Raw genomic sequence first — 25,647 nt, forward strand, 5'->3', positions numbered from 1 at the left:
TCTGTCCAGTGAAGAACAGTCACATGGCAAGAACATTGTTCTCACTGTTTTACAGTCTGATCTATTCAAGTATTAACTGGACTCTTTCAGTTTCAGCAGGCAGCATGGTATAGTGGGGAAACAGACTTTGGAGTCATTAGGCCTGTGCTCACATCTCAATTGCTGGATAAGGTGCCTTAGTCATGCTAACCTCCCACAGCTTCCATTTCTTCTCATGTAATCATCTTTCACAGCATGGTTATGGGGATTAAAGGAGAGAAGCTATGCAAAGCATGTAGTACTCAACAAGTGTGGTTTCCCACTTGCTCTTCCTTTGTCTTCGTCTCTTCCTTTTGGACTGTGACCTCTGATCGCATTCATGAGAATCACTTCTAGGTCAAGGTTGAAGAAAAAAGTACACCTTTGAGAAAAAGCCATATTGATTGAAATTTGAATCATTATGATACAAAATATTGTTCCATACTTTTTTTTCTTTGTATCATTTTGCAGGCTAAATTTTGTATATATTTCTTTTTTTTAATTGAATACAAGTTTTATATGATATGGGAGCCTTCGTAAGGAAATGAAGATCTGAAGAAACAGACCTATGTATTTTTATGCTGGGTGGGGTTTTATTGTTTTTTTTTTTAATTTTTTTTTTTTTAAGTACAGTTGATTTACAGTATTATGTTAGCTTCAGGTGTACAACAAAGTGATTCAGTTATACATATATATAGAGAGAGTGTGTCTGTGTGTATATATATATATATATTTTTTCAGATTCTTTTCCCTTATAGGTTATTACAAAATATTGAGTAGAGTTCCCTGTGCTATACAGTAGGTCCTTGCTGTATATATTTCAGGTAGGCGTGTGTGTGTGTAAAGAAGGGGACGGAGGGAAAGGAAGGAGAGGGAGAAAGGAGGAAGGAGCATTTCCACTTTATTTACTATAAATGCTTTTCTTCTCTGAAAGACCTTGGAATTTTATCGCATGGATAGTCGTTGCTGTTCCTTAACATTATAAAGTTTGTATATCATTTTCCAGGATGTTTAGTGTTATCACCATCATGTGTATTTCTGTTTTCTGGTAAATGGATCATTGTCTTTTCAACACCTCATTTACTTTGGGTGTTTGGTTTCCATTCCCCTTAGTAGTGTTCTTGGTGCCCGAGAGAGACATGGTAAATGGGTAAAAAGATTTACTGCCTGTTACCGGAGGTCACCATTTCAAAGTCCACTGCACCTGTTCCCTTGCAATGACTATTCTTAGCCTTTTGTGGAGTGAGTTAGGCCCTAGTACAGGTTTTCTAGACAGGTCGTTTCAGCATCCCAGTCTCACCGCTCTCTTTTGTCAGCATTTCCAACAGCATCATCTTATCTACACGTCTTCCCTCTTACACAAGCTACTATCAGCCGGTGAGTAATATAAATATGTTTAAATGACTCATTTAATGAAAACGTTTAGCACTGCCCTAGGTAGAAAGAGGTCATATTTAGTATAAACACTTGGGGAAATATATACTCTTGTAAAGTCTCTGTGGGAAAGTAAATTGGTCCAGTCACTCTGGAAAGTAATTTGACAGTATCTGTTAAAATTATAGACCTTTGCACATGCCCTGTTCCCATCTTGGTACCTATGTTAGAAACATGTGAGTCCAAGGAGATGTGCAGGAAGATATTCATTGACACATTCGTTGAAGGCCAAGAAGTACAAAACTTTCTAATATTCAATAGTAGGAGGACTTAATCAAGTTGGTCACGTTGATATGATTTTAATACTGCAGTTAAATGATGGATATCTGTCTATCTCAGCACAACTCTGTCTCCTCAAGATATCTCGTGGAGGGAAAAGAAAGCAAGATGCCGAATGATACTTACAGGAAGATATCATTAAAACTGTGAAACAAAACCATATGTTTTTAGGGATAAACATATGGTACATTAATGTAAATGTGTATAGTGAAAAGTCTGTAACACACATTGCCAACGGGAAAGAGATTGTCCCCAAGAGGGCAAAAATTGGATCTTGGGAGATGAAAAATCCCTCCAGAGCTTATTGCCTGATGAAATCCTATCCCTTAATTTCTCCTTAGGGAGAATTTGAATTTAATTAAAATTTCCTCCTTGAGCATCACCAATAGAAAAAAAAAAGTTAAGAAACACTAGTCTAGAAGGATACACAAAGCTCTTCAGTCACATTGCCTAGGTTCAAATCCTGGCTCCAGTATTTCGTAACTGAGCCTGTTGGGGGAGAGGAGAAAAGGTATCCACTCTCTCAGTGCCTTGGTTTCCTCATCTGCAAAATGAACATCATCATGAAAAAGCCGACTTCATAGGGTGGTTTTAGGGTTGAAATGAGATCATGTGTGTAGAGCTTAGAACAGTATCTGACATATTGCTCAATACATCTCAGTATTGTTCAGCAAGCACTGTGGCAGGCCTAGGGATGCAAGAATAAATAAGATAAAGAAGGCTTTTGCCCTGTCAGAGTTGATAAATGTAGTGGGAAATACACAGATAGGGAAACAAAAAATTAGAATGCTGTGTCACAAATGCTATGATACAGGAAGAATGGGTGCTCTGTGGATAAAGTGGAACACCAGAAAAGATGTGTAGAATCAGGGGAGGGGCTTCTCGAAGGAAGACTGCCAGGCTGGGAGCTTGTGAATGAGGATGAGTTATTCTGGTAAGGGAGAGGAGACAGCCCGTGTGAATGTCAGGCGTCCCAAGGTGAGAGCTCACAGCATTTGCATGTGAGTTCAGGGGTGGTTGCCGTATACTGGGGTATGAGGTTGTGAGCAGTGATGTCTAGAGCCAGCTCTGCCCGCTTACAAGATCTGACTGTTCAACTTTAAAAGGAATTTCGTGAGCCAGTTGACTTCATGCTTATAGCCTGAAATCAGCCAGGGTGGAGTATTTACACCACAGAAATTGGCAAACACAGGCCCTCATTCCTGAGCACCCATTGTTAAATACTTATCGGCATACTTAAGGTTGTAGAAAAGGTAGATGTTTTAGGTTACAAAGTTGGAGAAGGTTTTGCAGGGTCTCGGAAGCCAAATGAAGGTATTTAACATTAACCTCAAACAAGCCTGGGTAGCTCGTGTGTCTTAGAGCTGGGTTCAGACCTTGACTATTAACAACTGTGTTGAAGCAATTAATTAAAGAATCTCAACCAGAGAAGTGAGTCCCATGATTCTCACCATGTGTTGGGAGCAGTAGTAGCTTCTGATAGTTGGGGGAACTCAAGCCCTCTCGGAAGGAGTCGGCTGTAAGCTGGGGTGTTAGGTCACAGAGAGAGGCAGCTTACCCTTCCGGAGAGATGCAGCTCATTGGGTCACTTGGTTCCCAGGATCCTTTCGCCCATGATGAGCATCTTGATTATATGTCAACTCTTCACATGTAATTTGTGCAGTCAGATTTTAATCCGAGGCTGATTTGCCCTTGCCCCCAAGCCTGTATTCATTGTAGTCTCTCCTATTATCAAGTTTTCCCCAGGTTCAGAGAAGGTAAAAGTAATTTAAATACAGCATCTCCTTAGGCAAGGCGTAATAAGCTGTTCACTCAATCAGCTTCACCCGGTATTGTCTGGCACATCAACTTGCATTCTTTTAGAGTGAATTCAGGGACCTGTGCAAAGATAAACCCACATTCAAGTGTGAAAGGCCTGACAATCCTTTCCTAAGACAAAAACAACAATTTTAAAAAAAAAGCTTTTGGTTTTGTTTGGTACTCTATTCATTTGGTAACAAAGAGCATTTTTCTAATCAAGGCTGCCTATTACTAGATATAAACTAATTAATATGAACAAAATAGCTGGTGATTGTTTCCAACAATAATAGGGAAGAAAGGTTCATTGTCACTCTTGCTGGAATTGCTGTTTAGTCAGTGAAAGATACGCCTGGTGCTTTGAAGTGGGACAAGTTTGTATTCCCTGCTTGACTCCTGCCTAGACTGTAAGATGGATTTTTGTTTGCTCATGCTGAGAGAGACAGCACCTTGTTCTGAAGCTAGATGAATACTGAGGCGAAACTGGGCTAGCAGCAGCAGGAAGACTGTTTGTCGCTGCTTTGTTGTTCTGCTAGTCCAGATAAAGAGCACCCAAAGGAAGCTCTGGAGATGTTTGCAGACAGGAACATGCTCATCCTTTGGTTAAACGAATGCGCTCTTACCCTGCGGGGATGGGAGAATGTAGGGGATGGAGGTAGAATAGGTAACCAATGACCATTTTCTGTTTCTAGAATGCTGTTTAGCAGGACTTTAACGGTGGTTCATCCAGTTACTGTGGGTGGAGTATGGATTAAAAGTTTTATTTTCTTTTTGAATGGAGGGGTCAATAGTTCAATCCATGAATGGGTGGTTTGGGCTCTCTCAAACCGACCGGTATTAGAGATCAGAAGAGGTGTTTAAGAACTTCAAAGGCGTTCGGATCTCACACCTGTGATTCCAGTAAGGAAGGAATCTTTGCCATCAGTATTTTACAAGGTATTTCATTCTTTCTCATTTGCTAAGTGGCTGTCTTGGTTTCAAGCCAAGGAAACGAAGATATTTTGATCCCTTCAAGTGATGTCCCGTAGCTTTCATTAAAGATGTGAATTTGGATAGATGCTTAATGTCTTCATCTTCATCAACAGATTTGTTCCCCTAGTTCTTACCCAGTTCTCTGATATAACTAACAAGTAGGTCTCTACTTGGTGTCTGCTGGAAGACAGGTGTTTTTGAACATCATTACTGATAGGTTTTTAGAGGTTTTATTTCTGACATTAGAGAGTGGATACATTGGATTAAAGCAGTTGAATTCCTTGTTCAGTGGGTTGTGTTTTTTGAGATTGAAAGACTTCTGTTTTGTTTTTTGGTTCTTTTTTGGAACTTTGTATTATGCAGTTTTCAAACATTCACAGAAATCAAAAGAATAATATAATGAATCCCAATATAGCCATCACTGAGATTCAACAGTTATTAACATTTGGCCAGACTTGCTTCACCTTCTCCCATTTTGGGGGGATGAAATATTTTAAAGCAAATCCTTGGCATCCTGTTATTTTATCTCAGTCCTCATACATCAATATGCATCTCTAAGAAAGAATTCGCTTATATAACCACAGTCCCATTCTTACACATAGCAAATGATAAACAACATTTTAATGTCATTTTCTACTCGTCCATATTCAGAATTTCCCAATTGCTTTTCTCAAAAGTGTTTTTGCAGTTGGTATATAAAGTGTTATCTTTTAAAAACACTGATTAGATCAGTTTACTCTTCTGCCTGAAACTATTCAATGACTTTTTAAGGTTTAAAAATGGAATTGTTGCATTTGTTAAATTATCAGTCCCTAAAGTAAGGGATCATGGCTATCTTGGTAGTAACTTTCTTTTGGACTAAAGTGTGAGCAATTACTTGTAGTATGACGTATGTTTCCAGTGCCACATAATGAAGACATAGTGTGGTCTGGCTTCACCTACCCAGAGAAAAGAGAATGCGTGGGCTTAGATCCAGGTGAATTTTGGTTCAAATATAGGTTTAAATCCCTTTCAATATAGATCTCTCTTCAGCTAATTTTTTTTTTTTAATCTCTAGAATTCAAATAGTATACACTGTGCTCACAGATTTAAATGGCAAAATGTCTGCTAGGTGCTTTGTACGGTATTGGCCTCTTAATTGATCCCTGACATATGTTAGTTCCTTCCTTTTTCCCCATAATTATTCCCCATAGTTTTTTGCAGGGAGTGAGTGGGTACCTCTACATATGGTCTGTGTGTATGACGCGCTTATGTGTAGTATGCCAGAAGATCCATCAGAGGAAAGCCAAGTTGGATAAACACTAAGGAAAACTCCAGTGTATTGCCAGGAATAAATGCGTGTGGAGATAAACACTGAGATTTCTGACTTACTCCACCTTGAACCATGTTTCTATTAGAAGTTAAATTTGTTCTCATATTGCAATTTGAATTCATCTCTGCCCCCTTTTGTGTTTATAAACACAGATAAAGTTTGAGAGGATATGTTATTTCAGAATCCAAGGGCACATTTGGAGTTTTCTATTCATAAGACAAAATTTTACTGGGATACCTAGGGCAAACCACAAATGAGACCTTTCATGTTTGTTTCTTTTTCTTTCTAATTGGTTTAGTCTTTAATGATTAATGGAGCCAATTCTTTATCCTTCAGAGTGATGTGGCTTCTTCCCTCTTACTGCCCATGATGGGGCTCTTGGCCTATTTTCCTTTTTACACTCCTACCTTCTCCAGTTGTTTTGCTTTGAACTTTAGTTGCAGCTATTCCATGAATAAAAGCTAAGGTGGGAAAATGCCCTGCTGTTTTCACCAGCTGAGGAGATGGTAATCAGAGGGTGCAGGGGAGTTTTGTCTTCTGAGAACTGTACCTTGCTGTAATAAGACTGTCATTTAAAAATTCCACCTTGGATGATACTACCAAGTGATACTGAGTGATGATACTACCATTTGGTAATCACATAGCATCCCTTAAAGAACTGCCTGTAAGCTAGACTTATTCCATTTCTTAAATGATTATCCTGGGCAGGCTCAGGCTGGGAGAGAAGCGATAGTGGGTTGTTATCTGCTCCTTAGCATCCGATAAAATGTTTCTGAAAGGGATGAATTCCTGAAAGGCAAGGTTAGGTATTAAGCAACTTTCAAAGATTCAGACAACCTTTGGTAGCAAGAGCACCTGTCCTGTAGGAAGAGGGATAGGGTATGGTTGTTGGTGAACAAGATAGCTGCCCCATTTAAAAGTATTTGCACTGAGATGAACTTCCACCAGCCCGCATAGGGAGGTTTGAAGCCTTAGTTCAAGCCTGGGAGAAAAAGTCATTCCTCTGGATTCAGGTTTGGGCCCCAACTCCAAGGGCTTTGCATATTCTAGAACTCTGTTTAGCATTAACTTAACTGTGGTTGATCAAGTTACTGAAGTCACCTGGCAAAAACCTGGCAAAAACAAAGGGCCCAGGAAGAAGCCCAGCCCTATGGCCTGTGCTCTGGGCTTACCTCTGACATGCTGGTTTGTATATGGATACCCAGTGGGAACTCAGGACTCAGAGGTTATGGTCAGGCATAGATGTGACAAGTCAAATGGAGACACTCAGCTGCTGGTCAGCTCACTGTCTCATTCAAGACCAGCTTGGAAAAGCAGAGCAACACAGCCTGCAGCTGGGAATTCAACTCTATATCAGCGGAGAAAAAAGGTAGAAAGAACAAGGTGGCGAATGACAGGGAATCTGAGAGGTTGTAGTCCTGTTGTGCCACGATGTTTAACTCAAATGATGTATCCGGAATATACATTTATTCTTATGAGCACTTTTCTGCATGATTTTTTTCTCAAACATATTAAAAAATTGCATTAAGTATTTAAAATATTAAAAACTGCCTCTTTTCAGTTGCACATCTTATTGCTTTCCTCTAAGCTAGTCACAGAAAAAGCATCGAGAAGCTGTTTGTAAGAATAAGAGAATACAGTAAGTATGGGTAGTAGAATACAACAAGAACTTAAAGAATATGTATACAACCCTATTTTTTAAAAATTGAGAGGCGGGGCGCGGTAACGGACTCCTGGACCCCGTGGCGGCAGCGGCGAGTTTAGTGAGGACTGGCGGGGCTTAGAGGCCTGGTCGGCCCGTGGCCGCAGCCGCGGAGCCTGAGGCCGGGGCGTCGTGCGCAGGCGCTACCCGGCTGGGCCGCGAGCCGCCCGCGGCCTCGGCGGCGAGGCCTTCCTGATGCCGGTTGGGGCTCTGCGGAGCAGAGCGGAGGATGCGCCCGGGCCGCGGGCGTGGTAGAAGGCCGGCGGCCCGCTACCCCGTGGGCGGTGGATGCGGCGGCGGCGGCAATGGACGCCCTAGAGGAAGAGAGCTTCCCGCTGCCCGTCTCTTCACCTCTGATGCACAATTTGATGCTGTGGTTGGATATTAAGAGGACATTATCATGGATGGTGAGTTCCAGCTATTACAGAGGAATTGCATGGACAAGTACTACCAGGAGTTTGAAGACGCAGAAGAGAGTAAGCTCACCTACACACCTACTTTTAACGAATATATTTCTTTGGTAGAAAAGTATATAGAAGAACAGCTGTTGGAGCGGATTCCTGGATTTAACATGGGGGCTTTCACTACAACTTTACAGCACCATAAAGATGAAGTGGCCGGTGACATTTTCGACGTGCTTCTCACGTTTACAGATTTTCTAGCTTTTAAAGAAAGCTTTCTGGACTACCGAGCAGAAAGAGAAGGCTGGGGACTGGACTTAAGCAGCAGTTGAATGGTGACTTCATTGTGCAAATCATCTTCTATGCCAACTTCCCAGAAGAGTCTGCGGCGCTAGGTCCCACCTGCAGGTAATGGGATCTTTCTAGACATCACCAGGCCAATAGACTGGGAGAGGCTTTGGCTAATGATGTCAGAGGAATATGTCTTGGAAAGACTGACTCTGTTCTACAACTCTTCACTAATGCTAAGTATTGATGGGTCAGAAGAAAATTACCTGACTTCCTGGACACGTTCTTGTCTTCGGTAACCCTAGTACTCCTCCCTGAGTAGACACCTCTCGCAGGAGCTTCTGAGTCTGGCTCCTGCATCAAGCCCAAGACCAGCATTCCACCTGGGGGAATTCCACCAGCATGCATGTTGGTGTGCCCATGTTGGAAGAACCCTATCATCAACTCTCTTGGCCCAGCAGGCCTTGCATGTCCCACCAGGCTTTTTGTGCACTCACAGCTTTTTATGTGGGTCAGAGTTTCAGTCCTGCAGCCTCAGTGGGGTTTTTGACTGGGAGTATTTATCTAGGGGTTAACTCTAGCTAGCTGCCCATCTCAAGATTTCTGAAAATCCTATCACAGCTAGTCTTGGCTGTAGGAATCAACTTAGATTCCCTTTACCTAAAAGGTGCATGTGAAAATCAGTTCCTAGTCTTACATGTACAGTCCTTGTATCACTGTCTTCTGCTGGTCCTGATGTAGTCCCGTTGTTTCTATAACTCTCGTTTACGTGTTTTTTTAAAAAATATTTTTATAGATGAATACTCAGGCTAACCTAGTGGATATAATCTTGGAACTTCCATGATTACCCACTTCAAGATCAAAATATTATATGCTGTGTGCTTTTTAGCTGTTAGTGCTATGAAAGCAAACATGCTTGCTACGTTGGTGTTCCTATTTTACTGGGTACCAATGAATGTATGCTGGAAGTAGTCTGAAAGGTTTCCTTTCTTAGAGCGTGTTAGTGTTTGTGCAGGTTTGCTTAAAACCCTTTCTGTGTAAAACAGCTCCTTAGGTTTTCTGTTGGGGTAGGGGCTCTGCACTTACTTCTTACTGTCAAAATAATCCTACCAAGATAGTGTTCCACTGGTCTAGCTCAGTAGGAGGTAGCAAACAGCTTTACTGGTCATCTGTCTGCTTGGGTTTAGTACACTGGTTTGGTACAATGTTTGATAGAACATGACTGACAAGAAAACACGGATGTCACATCTCTAGAAAGAAAAACTGTAGTAGTTCAATTCCCAATGTGCACCTTAGTTGTTATTTTGTTTTTATTTTTATTTTTCAAGTAAAAATAAGAATCTCTGCTGACTTTTCACTTGGCTGTTTTGGTTTTAAAGGATGAGCTATATAGGCTGTGTGTTTTTCTGTACCGATGTGGCACTTATTAAATACTTTTTACCATGAGTAAAAATAAAATAAATAACAAAAAATTGAACACCTACAACTAATACAATGATCTATGTCAGTTATATCTCAATTTAAAAAACTGTTCAATGAGAAAACTACCCCAAAATCCTGTATACAAATGCCTTAAAAGTATCAAGTATTTAAGAATAACTCTAATAATAAATTTGGTATAAGGACTCTGAGATTATTTATAAAACCTTATTAATAGACATTAAAGAAGACTTAGAGAGATACCATGTCAATGCATTGTGAGATTCATTGATTTCACGTCAGTTCTCTTTAAATGTGTCTGGAGATCGAATGCAGTCACAGTAAAAATTCCAAAAAATTGTCTTGAAACCTCACGAGCTGATTCTAACATTCATATCAAAATACAAAAGGTCAAAACTAGCCAATATCATCTTGAAGAAGATGACCGAGGTGGGGAAAAAGTGATCTTCCAGATATCAGAATTTATTATAACATTATAATAAATAAATCAGTGTGGTATTTGTATAGGGATAGATAAACCATTGGAAGAAATAGAGCCTAGACACCAATCCACATGTATTATTGTAAAACAAATGGATTTGAAACAAGATAATAAAGAAAGATACTCTGTTCTTAGCCTATGGAAATAAAAAGGGCCACGAGAAAATAATTTTCTTCATCGGATGAATTATTTAATTATCTTGTTTTGATCTGTGAGTTCAAGAAGGCTGCATTTTAGAGGTGGTGTTTGATTTATGAAGGTTTAAACCCTCTGGGTTACTTGATTTAAAAGTTTCAGGAGAAATGGATATTACAGAAACTGAATAATAACTCAGTCCTTAAAACGTGGTGTGTTTCTCTCTATTTTACAGATGAGGAAACTAACTTCTAAGAGGAGAGTGTTAAATAATTTATTCAAGTCATATTAGTAAACAAAACAACTGGAATTTGAACCCAGATCTCACCAATTCTGGGGTCTAAACTCTAAGCTACTAGAAATCTGTAATGTTATCTCCCAGACCCCTTGCTGTCTCCCAGGAAATAGGAATGTTAAGTGAAGCATGATCATGTATTTCAGTTTAAGGTGTTTGTTTGTTATTTTAAAAATATGTCGGGATATATGTATATGTATAGCTGATTCACTTTGTTATACAGCAGAAACTAACACAGCATTGTAAAGCAATTATACTCCAATAAAGATGTTAAAAAAGAAAATATGTCAAGCATACAGAAGAGTGTAGAGAGTGTTATAATACAATAGGATGTCTATTACCCAGCTTTTAAAATGTTAACATTTTGATGTAATTGCTTCAAAATCTTTTGGGTGAAGATGGTCAAAAGGTACAGACCTCCAGTTGTAAAATAAAGAAGTCCTGGGGATGGAATGTACAGCATGGTGACTATAGTTAATAATACTTACATTGCATTATTGAAAGTTGCTGAGAGTAGATCTTAAAAGTTCTCATCACAAGAAAACTTTTGTAACCATGTATGTGGTGATGCTTCTTAACGAGGCTTATTATGGTGATCATCTCACAATATATACAAATATCGAATCATTCTGTTGTACACCTGAAACTAGTGCTATATGTCAATTATACCTCAATAAGAAAGGTATATTTTGGTTATTTTATCCATTCTCCAGTTGACAGATATTTACATTGCTTCTAATATTTTGATATTATAAAAGAGTGGCAATGAAAATTCTTGTATATGTCTCCTGATGCACATGTGTGAGTTCTTCTGGCGTTAGAATCTCTCAATCACGTGTATGAACATGTCCAATTTAAGTGGTTTTTGCCAAACTGTTTTGCAAAGCAGTTGCACTGAAATTTTATTCCCACCATAACTGTATGACAGTCTTCGCCAACTCTTGATATTTTCAGACTTGTTAAATTTTGCCCACCTGATGGAATGATTAATTGGGTCTGACGGCAGTTTGTATTTAACTTTCTCTGATTCCCCGGAAGGGTAATTATCTTTTCATGGGATGACTGGCCATTTAGTTTTCCTCTTCTATGAATTGCCTGTCCCCATCTTTGCCTATTTTGCTATTGGATTGTTTGGCTTTTCTATTTTGATTTGTAAACTAAGCCTTTTTAATGTGCATTGCCAGACTTTTTACTATTCTTCAGCTTTTCTTTTCACTGATTAGGAAGTCTTTTGCTGCACGGAAGTCTTGAATTTTGTCAATGTTTTGGTCTTGTTTAGAAAAATCCCCTATTCACAAATTATAAATATATTCTTTATTTGCTTTTTACATATGTCTTTATATCACCTGAAATTGATTTCTGGGTATGATATGACATAGACAGTCAATTTGTTTTATTTTTTCATATAGATGAACAGTTACACTGTTTTCCCCATTGGTGGGTAAAGCCATGTCTCTTATATCGAGTTACCATAGAAATGTGTGTTTCTGGTTCTTTATTCTATTCCATTGGCTGTTCATGTTTTTCTGTGCCAATATCATGTCTTATTTTATCACTTTAAAATAACATATTCTTTTCCATAGGGCATCTAGTTCTTTGTTTTCCAAGTTATCTTGGATACTCTGGTTCTTCTGTACTTCTGTAGCAGTGTTTAGGGAGCCTGTCAAACTTCGTGAAAAACCCTTTTGGGATTTTCATTTTATTGCATTGAATTTATATATTAATTTTGGGAAAATTGACATCTTAACACCTTTTTCTTCCCATGAAATATTATCTCTTCAATTATTTAGGTTTCGCTGTAAGCTTTTGAATATTTAGACTTATTCCTAGATACGTTAGACCTTTTGTTATTGTAAATGGGTTGTCCTTGAAATAATAATTAAAAATTTTTTTTCTGGTGTTTCTGTAGGAACACAGTTGATTCATGTGGCTTGATAGTTAATCCAGCAAATTTACTAAACTCTGTTAGTACAGTTTGTTTATATATTATCTTGCATTTTATATGTAACTGATTAATCATTTGTGAAAAAGAGTAAGTTTTTCTTTTCCAATTCTTTCCTTTGTTTTTTTTCCTTATTGTTTTGGCTATAATCACCAATACATGCTAAAAGCAACTGGTGATTGAATCACCTTTGTTTTGTTTCTGCCTTAAAAGGGAATATTTCCATCAAATATGACAGTTGCCATACATAAATCTTTTACCAAGTTAAGGAAGTTTCCTTCTAACCCTAGATTGCCAAATTATCATGAAAGGCTATTTAAATTTACCAAACGCGTATTTCCATTTCTAGTGAGATGATCATTGGCCTTTCTTCTTTCCTTGAATTTGCTCGTGTGGTGAATTCTATTACCAGATTTTTAAATGTTAAATATTCTTTGCATTCTGGAATAAACTCTATTTAGTCACACCTCTCTCTCTTTCCCTATATCTAGATCTACAGATACAGAAACTATATTTTATTTAGGAACTCTTCATTTATGTTCTTAAATAATACTGGCCAGTAATTTATTTCACTCTTAATCTCCTTTTTGTTCTTGTACCATGGATGTGCTGGCTTCATACAAATATAACCAAATAAACTGAGAATGGAAAATCAAAACGGTAATATGAGGTAATTTTAGGTAGGTTTCAAAACAAATGGAAGTAAAATGCTGAACCACAGTAACATGGGAGCCAGAGGTGTTGGAGTGAAAGCTCATCGAGGGAAGAGGATTACCTTTAGACTTCAAGTCAAGTATGCATGTTAAAATATTAAAGATAAGCATGAAAGAGTAGAAATGGAAATGTAACTGGAACCAGTTGAAGTGGAGAAGGGAGAATGCAAAACCTCAGTCGGTTCAGTCTTCTCTTTAGTCTGATATTCTTGGGTCCTGTCCTACTGTGTACTGTTCTGCTGATTCTCATACATGGTATCCTTCCTGTGTGTTTGTAGTCTTTGGGATGATGAACTCATCATCAGTGGGGCTGATTCGAGAGAATCCTGTGTGGCTGTATTGAGATCTGGCCCTCTGGAGAGGTTTGATGCTTGCTAGTACCAGCACGTGGATGGGAGGGGGGGCGAATCACAGGCTAAGGACTGTGGTTTGTGTTAATTTCTCCTCCTGTGGGTTCTCAGATTTGGCAAAGGTCTAACTTCATTCTCAGACTTGGCAGAAGGTCTAACTTCAAATCCCATCTTGATTGGGAAGGGAGGGGTTTTGATTTCTGAAGGGAGTCTTTTAATTTATTTATTTCCCAACCTGGAGCCTAAGCTAAGACAAACTTCCTTGTTCTCCCCGGTGCACCTGGGTAGATTATTTTTTCTGTTCCACTCTTTTACTGATAGGGAGATCTTCAAGACTCCTAGCTTAACTACTGGGTCTCAGTTCTAAGTCACTTCCTCAGTCAAGGCCAAGGGCTCATTTTCTTTTTCCCAGTTATATTTAATGCCCTGTCTGCATGATCCTGACAGTGTGCTGCCAGGGCAGCCTATCACCTCAGTTTGCTGTTCCCTTTTAGCTCAACAGTGTATCTAAAACACTATATTTTTTCTCCAGCATGTCTTAGTGTTTTTAGGCTTGTTTGTTTGTTTTCCATTTCTTCCTCTTGGGCCCAGACTCAAAATTCTCTCTGGAAATTCAACTAATATGATGTCACTCACTCAGCCTGTTACAAGGGGCCATAACAGATACAAAGTATTTTTATTGATTTACACTTGTTTTCCATAGTTTTCTTTTTTACATGTGTGTACATCATATTCACGTACATTGTTACTGTATAAGAAGTAGCATTTTATGTACTTTTTCAGATAAAGTTTAAAAAAATCTAGTAGTTGCGCGTTCTTCAGCTACTGTGAGGCTAACTTTCTATCTTTAGAACATTTTTAGTTTGCATCAGCGTTGTTTTGTGTCCTATTTTCTGATTATAGTGGTAGATCATTCCTTTTTTTCTTTTTATTGTTTCTAATTTGAGACTCTAAAAAGTGTGAGAACTATTTTTGTTAATAGAGACTTAATTGCATTTAATTAAATTCTGTGCCGTCTCTTTTCAGTCTTTTTTTGGTGGGGGTGGGAAGAGGGAGGAAATGTGTGGAAGGTCTGATTATTTTAGATTTAAAAACTAGAATTGAAGAGCCCTTAGAGATATCTTATTTTACAAATGAGAAATTGACACTCAGAGCAGTTATGAGACTTACTGAAGCTGGTGAGCATCAGAATCAGGAAGAAGTCCTCACCCACTCCATTGTTGTACTTTAACAGAAGTGGGAAACCAAATAGGCTTGATTTAGATCTTATTACTGGTCCTTTATTCAGTATAAATTAAAATCTCCCTTTAGGATGTCAGTAGAGTACATATTTACATTCTTATCTAAATGCTTACTAAATCATAAAGGTTTAGTTACCAGTTCGTGAGCTTGTGCTAAGTGCTCCCTTCTCCGCTTGGCTAATGAAGATGTAGTTGTCTTTCAGGAGATTAAATACCACACTGGATGGACCGTGAGTGACCCCACACCAGGCGCCCAGGTGTTTCATGTTGGTACCCCTGGAAGGCATAGCGTAGTGTAGTGCCATGCCCCATACCTGGCATTCCAGAAATGTTTGTGAATGTGCCAGTGAAGAAATGAAGTGCATAGCGAAGATGAACACCCTCTGTGTCTCTTTAGAGTTCAGGCTTGGCAGAGTTGTTACGACTTTTGAGATCACACGATGGGTGAGGTAAATTTTTGAGATTTGGAACATCTGTTTCTGTAGAGCAGCGAACGAGGCCTCCTCCCTCCACCCCATCATCCTGAAATGTAATTGGTGGATGTGCAAAGGGCGTGAGTATGGACTTCTCTTTTTAGCTTTGAGGACAGTTTATTTTTGGAATCATTCTATTTTGTTTACATCTTTGTTGCTTGGGCAGGGCGGAATTCTGTAACTTATTACAGAGAAATTTCTAATTATAGTCATCAGGATTTTGGAATAATGAACTTTAAAAAAGTATTTGAGTTTTGTCTGATTATATTCTTGTTTTCCCCTAAATTTATTGCAACAGATACTACTTTTCTAAAGAAGAAAAGAAAATCATTTATAGTCTTACCTATATAAATTTCACAGAAATGTCATTCTATATACATCGTTTTTTTACTCTATTTTCTCCAGTAATATGAAAAGTAATCATCTTTTAGTATATTAACTACTCAATTTGGTGGCTTTTGAATCGATTGTATTTAAACTTATTTTTGAAAATTATTGTTACAACTTAAATAGTATGTTTTGATTCATACCTGAGTAATAAGAGGAAATGAACAGATATTTCCATTCTTCTCTCCCCCTATTTTTAAGTTCTTATTGATACAGTGATTTTAGTTCCAGATTATTATTAATTTATTGTCTTTATAATAAGTATACCCTCAAGAGTTATTTTTGATATTTGTTTTATAACCATTTGGAGAGCAGTTACTTAGACTCGATTTTGTTTTGTGTATTTTTGATGCTTACTGCCAGTTTTTTTATTCTATTGTGGTTTTTATTTTTACTTTTTTCATGGCTACTTGCATTTGTATTTTCTTTAGGAAGGAAATGTAGATGATGATCTTTTGGAGCTCCCACATCTCTGGGACTGTTCTTTATTATCCCCTATGAGAACATCAGTATAGCTGGCTGTGGAATTTATGATCTCAAACATTTTCTCCATAGAATGGAGATTTTTTCCAAATTGAAGTATAATCGAAATAATGGAGATTTTGATTGGTTGTGTTCCATCTTTTGGAATTCTACAGCAGAAGCTTAGCAATACCATATTTTCTCTCTTTCTCTCAATATTTGATTTGTTTGCTTTTTGTTTATTTTTTTATATTTTTAGAATTTCGAATGTTAACCTTGAGATTCCAAAATCTAACCTAGCTATATCTGAATTTTAGTGATTTTTAAAAAATTTTTATTTATTTATTTATTCTTGACTGTGTTGGGTCTTCGTTTCTGTGCGTGGGCTTTCTCTAGTTGTGGCGAGCGGGGGCCACTCTTCATCGCGGTGTGCAGGCCTCTCACTGTCGCGGCCTCTCCTGTTGCGGAGCACAAGCTCCAGACGTGCAGGCTCAGTAGTTGTGGCTCACGGGCCTAGTTGCTCTGCGGCATGTGGGATCTTCCCAGACCAGGGCTCGAACCTGTGTCTCCTGCATTGGCAGGCAGACTCTCAACCACTGCGCCACCAGGGAAGCCCAATTTTAGTGATTTTAATCGACTCTTTTGTAATTTATGTAAACTTAAACCAGTAATCTGAGGTCTTTCTTCTTAAGCAATAACTTTTCTTATGCTTCAAGCTGTGTTACTTAAGCTTTGTCCTAGGCTTACTTGGAAAGCTAGTTATGTTTGGAATGTTTTTCCTATACGTGCCTTCTTTCCTTTTATTCTTATCTCTGACCATCTTCTCTGAGCACTGAGTAAACTTCCTAAGTTTGTTTTCTATTTGCCATTTCAGTTTTCTGGAATTTTTTTTTTTTTTTTTTTTCCGGTACACGGACCTCTCACTGTTGTGGCCTCTCCCGTTGTGGAGCACAGGCTCCGGACGCACAGGCTCAGCGGCCATGGCTCACGGGCCCAGCCGCTCCATGGCATGTGGGATCTTCCCGGACCGGGGCACAAACCCGTGTCCCCTGCATCGGCAGGCGGACTCTCAACCACTGCGCCACCAGGGCAGCCCAGTTTTCTGGAATTTTTATACATCATTTCATTGCCTGAATTATTGTTTTTAATTGAAAAATAGTTCTTCATCTCTTTGGTGGGCTCAGTGATGAAGTTCTAATGATGTCCGTTGCATATTTAATCCTGGGACCACTGAATAGGCTAATTTACATGGCAAAAGGGGCTTTTCAGGTGTGATGAAGTTCAGGATTTTGTGATGGGGAGATTATCCTAGGTTATCTGGGAAGGTAATCACAAGGGTCCCTAAATGTGGGAGATGGAGGAAGAAGAGTCAGTGTTAGAATGATGTCAGTGTGAGAAAGACTTGGCTGGCCATTGCTGGCTTTGAAGCTGGAATGGGGCCAGGAGACAAAGAATGTGGGCCGTCTCTGCAAGTGGGAAAAGACAGAAAAATTCTCTTCTAGAGCCTCTGGAAAGGAACACAGTCCTGCCAGCACCTTGATTTAGCCCAGTGAGCCCCACTTCGGACTTCTGACCTCCAGAACTGTAAGAAAATAAATTTGTCTTTTTAAGCTACTAAATTTGTGGCAATCTGTTACAGTAGCAATGGGAAGCTAATATAATCTCTATGTAGTTTTTTCTGAAAAAAAAATTTTTTTTTTGTCTTCGTAATGGCTGGCTCTCTTTTCAGTGCTTGTACCCTAACAAAGCATTTTGAGGATCAAATCAGAAATATCCTAGTATTTAATCTTTTCCATTCCCCCCCTTTTTCTTTTTTAATAAATCTGCTTCAAGGGGAGGTATTTTCTGTTATCCTTTAGGATGGTCATCTCCTCCTCTGAGATTGTTTTCTCCCCATTGTGTTGGCTAATTTTTTCTGTTTGCCATATCATTATAACCATGACTACCTGAATGTCTTGTAGTCCAAGCACAGTTGAATTGCATTCTCTCAGAGCTCGATGTGGGCTTCTGCCTAAATCCATCAGGTCCTGAAAAAGGAAAGAAGCACTTTCACACTACCCTTGTGACTGCCATTGAAGATGCTGCCAGGGTATCCTTCACTTATTCTCCAGATCTGCTGCTTTTTGCAGATGATAGGAGAAAAGTTTTAATTCTTCTTTCAATTCCGTCCTGTTGTACTAAATCTAGCTGAAATTCCTGAAGTTTTTCTCAGGTATATTCTACCCTTACTATTTTTAATTCCTGGTATATTTTCTACTGCTTTAATATTTAGTTGGCAATTTGATTAACTATAGAGTTCTAACCCACAGTATTCTTAGTATAGACTTTTAAATCTGAAATAGACCTTATGTATAATTTAGTCCAATTTCCTCATTTAACAGATGGTAAAACTGAGAGGTTCAAAAAATCATGTAAGTTATGTCATTAAATACGGTATGGTTTTTATGGTATCGCTACTCAATTTTTGAGAGATAAGAGATGGAATAGAACCAGCTCACATGCCATTTGCTGAGTAAACACTGGATACCTTCAGAGAAAATTTTTCAGTTTTATTCATCTGAGCATATTGTGGCTTAAAAAGCCAATTTATACTTTATTTTGTCATTCTTAATTATATGGTTTTTCTATGTGGGAAAAGCAAAGAAGCTGTTCATATCACTGCTTGACTTCGTTGGCAGTTGGTGTTTAGAAGTTGGAATGCTGTGAAATACTACATGCTTCCTGTTTGATTAAGAAATTTCTTTGTCCGGAGAAAGTAAATGGTTACAGGGGCTAAAGGAAAGAACAGAATTTTCATTTATGTAATATTTATGATTTTTTTAATATCCTTTGCAGAAAGAAAACTTGTGAAGTATAAACGTTTTTTGAATTATCTTTAATTTATTAAAGCAATCAGTATATATTTAGAATCTAATCTAATAGTTGGATGCTATACAACAGTGAACGAGAAAGCTAGAATCTCTGCCGTCATAATGCTTACAGCCTAGTGTGGGGAGGTGTCAATAGATAGTGAAGCAATTATTATACAGTGTGGTTAAGTGTTGTTATAGGAGTAATGCAGGGAACTGTGGTAGGAGGCACCTTGCCCAGACATGGGAAGATCTGGGGAGAATGACTGGAAATAATAATATTTCAACTGGTACATGAAGAATGAGTATAAGGTGAAAATGGGGGGAAGATTGTTCTAGGCCAGTGGTATTCAAAGTGTGGTCCTTAGCCCAGGAGCATCAGCGTCATGTGGGGCCCCACCTCAGATCTGCTAAATCAGACAGATGTGGTCATCAAGCTGTGTTTTACAAACCCTCTGGGTGCTGATGCAGAAAACCTCTGTTCTCAGCGATGCTGAGAACCAGAGGTGAGAGAGAGCACAGTATATTAAATAGAGCTGAAGCAGAGAGTTTAAAGTCATTAATAGCTTGAGTTGAGGCTGGAGAGGCCTGATAAGGAGGCCAGATAAGGTGGTTGAAGAGTATGGAGTTTTAGCTTAAGTGCACTTGTTAGCCATTGAAGCGTTTTTAGTAGAGGAACAGTTTGGGCAACTTTGTCTTTTAGAAAGATCACTAGAGAAGAGATTGGTGCTAGGTAGAAAGAACACCTAGGAAGCCAGTGTAGTAGTAATGCTGGTGGCCATGAGGATGGAATAGTAAACAGGTTGAACAGATACTTAGGAAGGAGAAGTTACAGGGTATGGTTATTGGTTAAATGATGAAGATGAGGGGAAAAGGAATTCCCACGTTTAGCATTCAGGCCACTAGAAAGATAGTGGTTCTCTAGCCTCTGAAATAGTGACCGCGGGAGGAACAAGTTGGGGAAGGTTATAAGTTTGAGCTTGGTTTTGAACACAGAGACAGAAGTAATTATGAGGTTGTCAGAGATAACAGTGGGCAATTTGGTATTTGCTTAGAGCTAAGGAAAGAAATAAGGGTCAAATATGTAGATGTGGGAGTATTTGAGATATATAAGATAATTGAAATCTTGGAAGACATATTAGAAAACTCAATGAAAGTGTGTTGAATGAGAATATAGGGTAGAAACAGTAATGTTGCACAGAGGATGGGGAACCTCAGAAATGACTGAGAAGGACCAACCAGGGAGAGAGAGATCAAGAGCCAGGATAGTATGATGTCATGATAGCTAAAGAAAGAGAATTTTCTAAAAAAGAGGCTCCCAGTCATGTATCTGATGCTTTGAGGGGTTAGTAAGGTGAGAACTGAAAAATTTCCATTGGAACAGCCACCAGATTGGTGTGATTTGGGGAAGTTAATGTGAAACTCAAGAATTGACTAGAGTGGATTTGATGGAGGGGAAGGGGGAGAAGCTGTACCATAGGTAATTGAGAAATTTGTGTGTGTCCAGTGAGACACTGGAGAGCAATTGGCTATGAAGGGGAAAAATCATCAGAGCTGGAAGCCAAACAGGAAGTTATATGGGGATTTCTTTCTTTCTTTCTCCCTCCCTCTCTCCTTCCCTCCCTCTCTCCCTCTCTCCCTCCCTCCCTCTCTCCCTCTCTCCCTCTCTCCCTCTCTCCCTCTCTCCCTCTCTCCCTCTCTCCCTCTCTCTCTCTCTCTCTTTCCCCCCCTCCCTCCCTCCCTCCCTTCTTTCCTTCCTTCCTGTCTTTGGTAGAGATTAAACTTACTTGTATATGGATAGGAAAGATTCAAGAGAGAGGAGAAGGAGTGAGGAGGGACTTGAAGAAAGAAAGCAATTTATAGAACAAGATTCTGGAAATAGTAAGAATGGATGGGATTCAGAACACTTGGATGGCAAAGGGTACACCTCTTCCATTGTAACAGAAGGGGAAGAAAAAAATGGGTTTTTGAATAGGTAATTTTAAAGGAAAAAGAGTTTCAGTCTGATGATTTCTAAGTTTCCTCTTTTGGCAACTGCTGCTGGAGAGAGGGAAGGTGAGACTCAAAAGAGAATAATAAATTTAGAGTATTTACTGTGAAGAAGATACAGAATAATAATTAGGGGGAAAATCAGATTTCTTGTGGCATTAAATTCTCAGTTGAGGCAAGACATCATGTGAATTTATAGCAGAATCAATCTGCCAGATATGTTGATTTTTCTCTAACATTTCTCAGAAGCCTTGGTGTAGGTGTGGAAGTGGGAACCAATTGCATTCATCCAAGACTGGTGTTATTCTAAGAAATTGTTACAGAAGTGCAGTGGAGGAAGTAGATTAAAAGATAAAGGTCTCTACTTCCTTATCTGAAACTATAACATTTAAGAAGATCTGAAAACTGATGATTTTTTCTTAACGCAGTGGCAAAAGTTGCTCTGAATGAATAGATATGAGGCTACTTATAACCTTTATTTATCAAACTTAGTGTATATATTCATATGTTTTACTTTAGAGATTAACGTGTATCATTATGGAGTGCTGTCTCAGATTTTGGTGGGGCTGTTACGTCAAACATAGATTATGTCCTCTATAACTGTTCTTAAAACTGGCAAATTTTTGAATTCTGAAGGACATCTGACCTCAAAGTCTTCAAGAAGAGACTGTGTTCTTGCGTTAGCAAAAAAAAAAAAAAAGAGGTTGAAACGATATCCTATGGAACCTAAGCCAGATAGGGAAAAGGGGGAAGATAGGGAGGTAATCCATTGGGAAAAAGTAGGATGCTTAAGGAAACAGATGGCTTCAAAGAACTGATGTAGGGGGATCAATTGAGAAATTTGGAAGAATGGGAAGGGAGTACTTAGAATGTATAAATTTGGAAGAATGGGAAGAGTAATTAGAATGGAAAAAGTATTAGAATGTATCAATCGATTATTTCCAAAGGGAGACAGTTCTGAGTGGTTACAGAGTCCAGGGTGTGACCTTGGAAGTGGGCAGCTGAGTTGTAATGGAATAGAAAGTCATGAAAGATGAGGTCAAGAAACTGAGAGGCTAGAAAATTAGATGAGATACCCAGAGTGATGGCAAGATTTGGAGTGGAATGGAACATCACAAGTTCTCAGATCGCCAATGAGTGGGGCTCTGTGGAAGGTACATTAGATAAGATACCAAGATGTGTAAGACAAGGTCTTCACTCTTCCCCTGGACTATCATCTTTTTAAGAAACAAGGTGATACATAATTATACAACATGGTAAGAGTGATTATTATAGAAGCATAACCTAAAAGCTATTTAGTCTAAATGAGGAAAGAGACCCTAGATGTCTGGACAGGTCAGGAGATTAACCATTCAAGAAGAGTTTCACACACTGTTTTGGAACTTTCTGTGTTTGGTAAACATTAAGGCACAACTCACGGATATTCGGTAGAATATTCTATCAAAAATAGTGGTTAAAACTGTCATATTTGCTAGGTAATTTACTAAATGCAGTGCAAGATATGAAGAAAAAGGTTGGATGTGAGCTATCTTCAAGAAATATTCTCTAATTTTAGGAGTCACAGACAAACCTAAGGCTTTAGGAAGGGTGATTTATTCTATTTGATGTGTAATTTTCTAGTTTCTCCGTGTTACTTTTTTTTTTTTTTTTTTTTTGCGGTACACGGGCCTCTCACTGTGTGGCCTCTCCCGTTGCGGAGCACAAGCTCCGGACGCGCAGGCTCAGCGGCCATGGCTCACGGGCCCAGCCGCTCCGCGGCATGTGGGATCTTCCTGGACTGGGGCACGAACCCGCGTCCCCTGCATCGGCAGGCGGACTCTCAACCACTGCGCCGCCAGGGAAGCCCTCCGTGTTACTTTTTCCTTTCTAATTTTGTTTTAATAGTTTTATTGACACCTATATCATTCTATTAGAAACTTCCTCAATCCTTTAGAATTCAAGTGAGAGTATAAGTAGTTCATAAGCAAATATATTCTGATTGGTGATGTTAAAAATAAGAAAACACATAATGAAACATTATCGCTCAACATTTTAGAAGGTGTACTTTTAGAGCAGTGTCAAAGTATGAACTGCTCTCTGAAGGTTACATTAGTTACATATTTCTTATGTCCTCCAAGAAGAAAAACGTTCTCAAACGTCATAGATTGTTTGATGAATGCTATTCTGGGGTAAGGAGTTGTGGGGGAAGACAGTGCTGACCACAGGAATGTTGAACAGCAAATGCTGGCTTTGGGCATAGTAGCTTTGATGCATAGTGACCTCTTTGAAATGTTGGGACTGATGGTCCTTGTGGGGACTTGTGTTACAAGATATCTGACACAGATTGAACATACTATGTGAGAACAGAAATGCAGAATAATAGGGCAATAATACCCTATCTATAAACCATCTGTGTTTACAGATTCCCTAAATAACGGGCCAAAATAGATTTCACTATGGTAAATATTCCAGTTGCAACGCTCTGCAAAATTCTCATCTGTCTCTTGTATTTTAGGCATGATTTCTGGGTCGTGTGGCTTTTCTAGTAGACTTCAATGATGTGCAGCCACCAAGAACAGACCTTGTCATTTATTTAACTCCAACTGTCTTTAATCTCGAGAACAGTAAAACAGAAAGAAACCTTGGGGTTTCAACATAATCATAGAACATTACACAGGATCAGATTTTCAAATTCTTTGCTTTTGCTCTTTTTTGGCCACATTTACCGTAGAAGACTTGCGTTATCTACACATCTTTAAATTTGGGTCCATGGTTTTTCTCTTTTTTAACCTCTCTTCCTTTCTCTTTTAGTTCACAGCCATGAATGAACCACAGTGCTTCTACAATGAGTCCATCGCCTTCTTTTATAACCGGAGTGGAAAGTACCTTGCCACAGAATGGAACACAGTTAGCAAGCTGGTGATGGGACTTGGAATCACCGTCTGTATCTTCATCATGTTGGCCAACCTGCTGGTCATGGTGGCGATCTATGTCAACCGCCGCTTCCATTTTCCTATTTATTACTTAATGGCGAATCTGGCTGCTGCGGACTTCTTTGCTGGGTTGGCCTACTTCTACCTAATGTTCAACACAGGACCCAATACTCGGAGACTGACTGTTAGCACGTGGCTCCTGCGTCAGGGCCTCATTGACACCAGCCTGACAGCCTCTGTGGCCAACCTACTGGCCATTGCAATCGAGAGGCATATTACGGTTTTCCGCATGCAGCTCCACACGCGGATGAGCAACCGGCGGGTGGTGGTGGTGATTGTGGTCATCTGGACCATGGCCATTGTTATGGGGGCCATACCCAGTGTGGGCTGGAACTGCATCTGTGATATTGAAAACTGTTCCAACATGGCACCCCTCTACAGTGACTCTTACTTGGTCTTCTGGGCCATTTTCAACTTGGTGACCTTTGTCGTCATGGTGGTTCTCTACGCTCATATCTTTGGCTACGTTCGCCAGAGGACTATGAGGATGTCTCGGCATAGTTCTGGGCCACGGCGCAATCGGGATACCATGATGAGTCTTCTGAAGACTGTGGTCATCGTGCTCGGTGAGTTGTGTCTTGACTGTAACTTACTTTACGGATTCTTGATGTCTTACTACAAACCAGGGTAGTTTATGATAGTGGTAAGCAACAATGTGAACATCAGCGGGTATATATGCAGGAATTACAAGGGGACAAGGCACCTTTATAGCAAATGTTTATGATGAAGTCAGCATCCCAGTCTTTCTATAATTACAGAACTGGTTTCAGGGAAATAATGTCTCAGTGATGTGTTATAAATCATGGTGATGTGGAAGATGTCATTGACGAGTTTGGCTATCAAGTATTGAAGGATATCAGCTTTTGAAAGGTTTTATTACAGCCCAAATTGTGGAACTTTTGGCTATAGTCTCTTTATTACAGATTCTCAGAAAGTGTTCTTACTGTCCCATTAATATGCTTTCACACATAGCTATTTTTATGAGTCTGTTTCCAAATAAGGAGTCTTTCACTGTCTGTCATTGTTACTGCACACACGTAGGTAAGTATATCAAGTTTTTGTATAGATTTATTGCGCAAAATGGGTTGGAATTCATACCATCTCTGACAGTCACCTTTATGAAAACTTACTTTTTTTCCATTAATTTTCGGTTTTTAGTGGTGGAAGTTAATTCATATTTCAAGGTGAAAAGCAGGATTTTATTCTTTTATGTAATGTATACTCGAATAACTTTTGCCTTTAAATAACTGTTGTTTTTCCTGGGTGAAAAATTCATGGTTAATGATCACAAGGAATATATTTATTCATTTATGTATTCAGAAAATAGTTAAAGAGAACCTCATACGTTCCAGGCCCTGTGCTAACTCCCGGAAATGTGTCCATGAAGACAGCATACACAGAACATTTCTTTTGGAGCTTAGAGGGCCTATTTTTAAAGTTCACCCAGTGAGAATTTTAAATAATTACCCTATTGAATTACATTTTCTCCATGGGCTATATTTGGGTTAATGTCTGATCACATTTTAAAAGTATCTTTTAAAAAATCTTTAGTAGTTCATCTTTCTCCATTGAAATTCAGTGGAAAGTTCCTCTAATGCTCTTTGTTCCAGTTTGTAAAGCAGGGTTGAGTGGATGGAACCTGGGATGGTGTGGCTCCTCTGAAACTCTGGGAGCTACTTCAGTCTTAGCCCCAGGAAAGAGAGCCCTAATTATGC

The 25,647-nt window shown here is 39.0% G+C and overlaps 1 protein-coding gene and 1 pseudogene across 7 annotated transcripts in view; both read left to right on the forward strand.

Moving 5' to 3' along the window:
- Positions 1-25,647, forward strand: part of LPAR1 (lysophosphatidic acid receptor 1) — a 164,029-nt gene that overhangs the window by 79,612 nt on the left and 58,770 nt on the right. For 6 of the 7 annotated variants that reach the window (XM_067743678.1, XM_067743681.1, XM_067743677.1 and 3 more), the window contains exon 3: positions 23,751-24,498. In XM_067743678.1, coding sequence (XP_067599779.1) covers positions 23,751-24,498 — 748 coding nt within the window. Of the gene's footprint in view, positions 1-17,624; positions 17,707-23,750; positions 24,499-25,647 lie in introns of all 7 variants that reach the window. The other variant, XM_067743683.1, reaches the window with a different exon arrangement.
- Positions 7,884-8,455, forward strand: LOC137226987 (ADP-ribosylation factor-like protein 2-binding protein pseudogene; annotated as a pseudogene).

This window comes from Pseudorca crassidens, chromosome 7 (genome assembly GCF_039906515.1).
Source record: "Pseudorca crassidens isolate mPseCra1 chromosome 7, mPseCra1.hap1, whole genome shotgun sequence".
In the NCBI taxonomy this organism is placed as follows: domain Eukaryota; kingdom Metazoa; phylum Chordata; class Mammalia; order Artiodactyla; family Delphinidae; genus Pseudorca; species Pseudorca crassidens.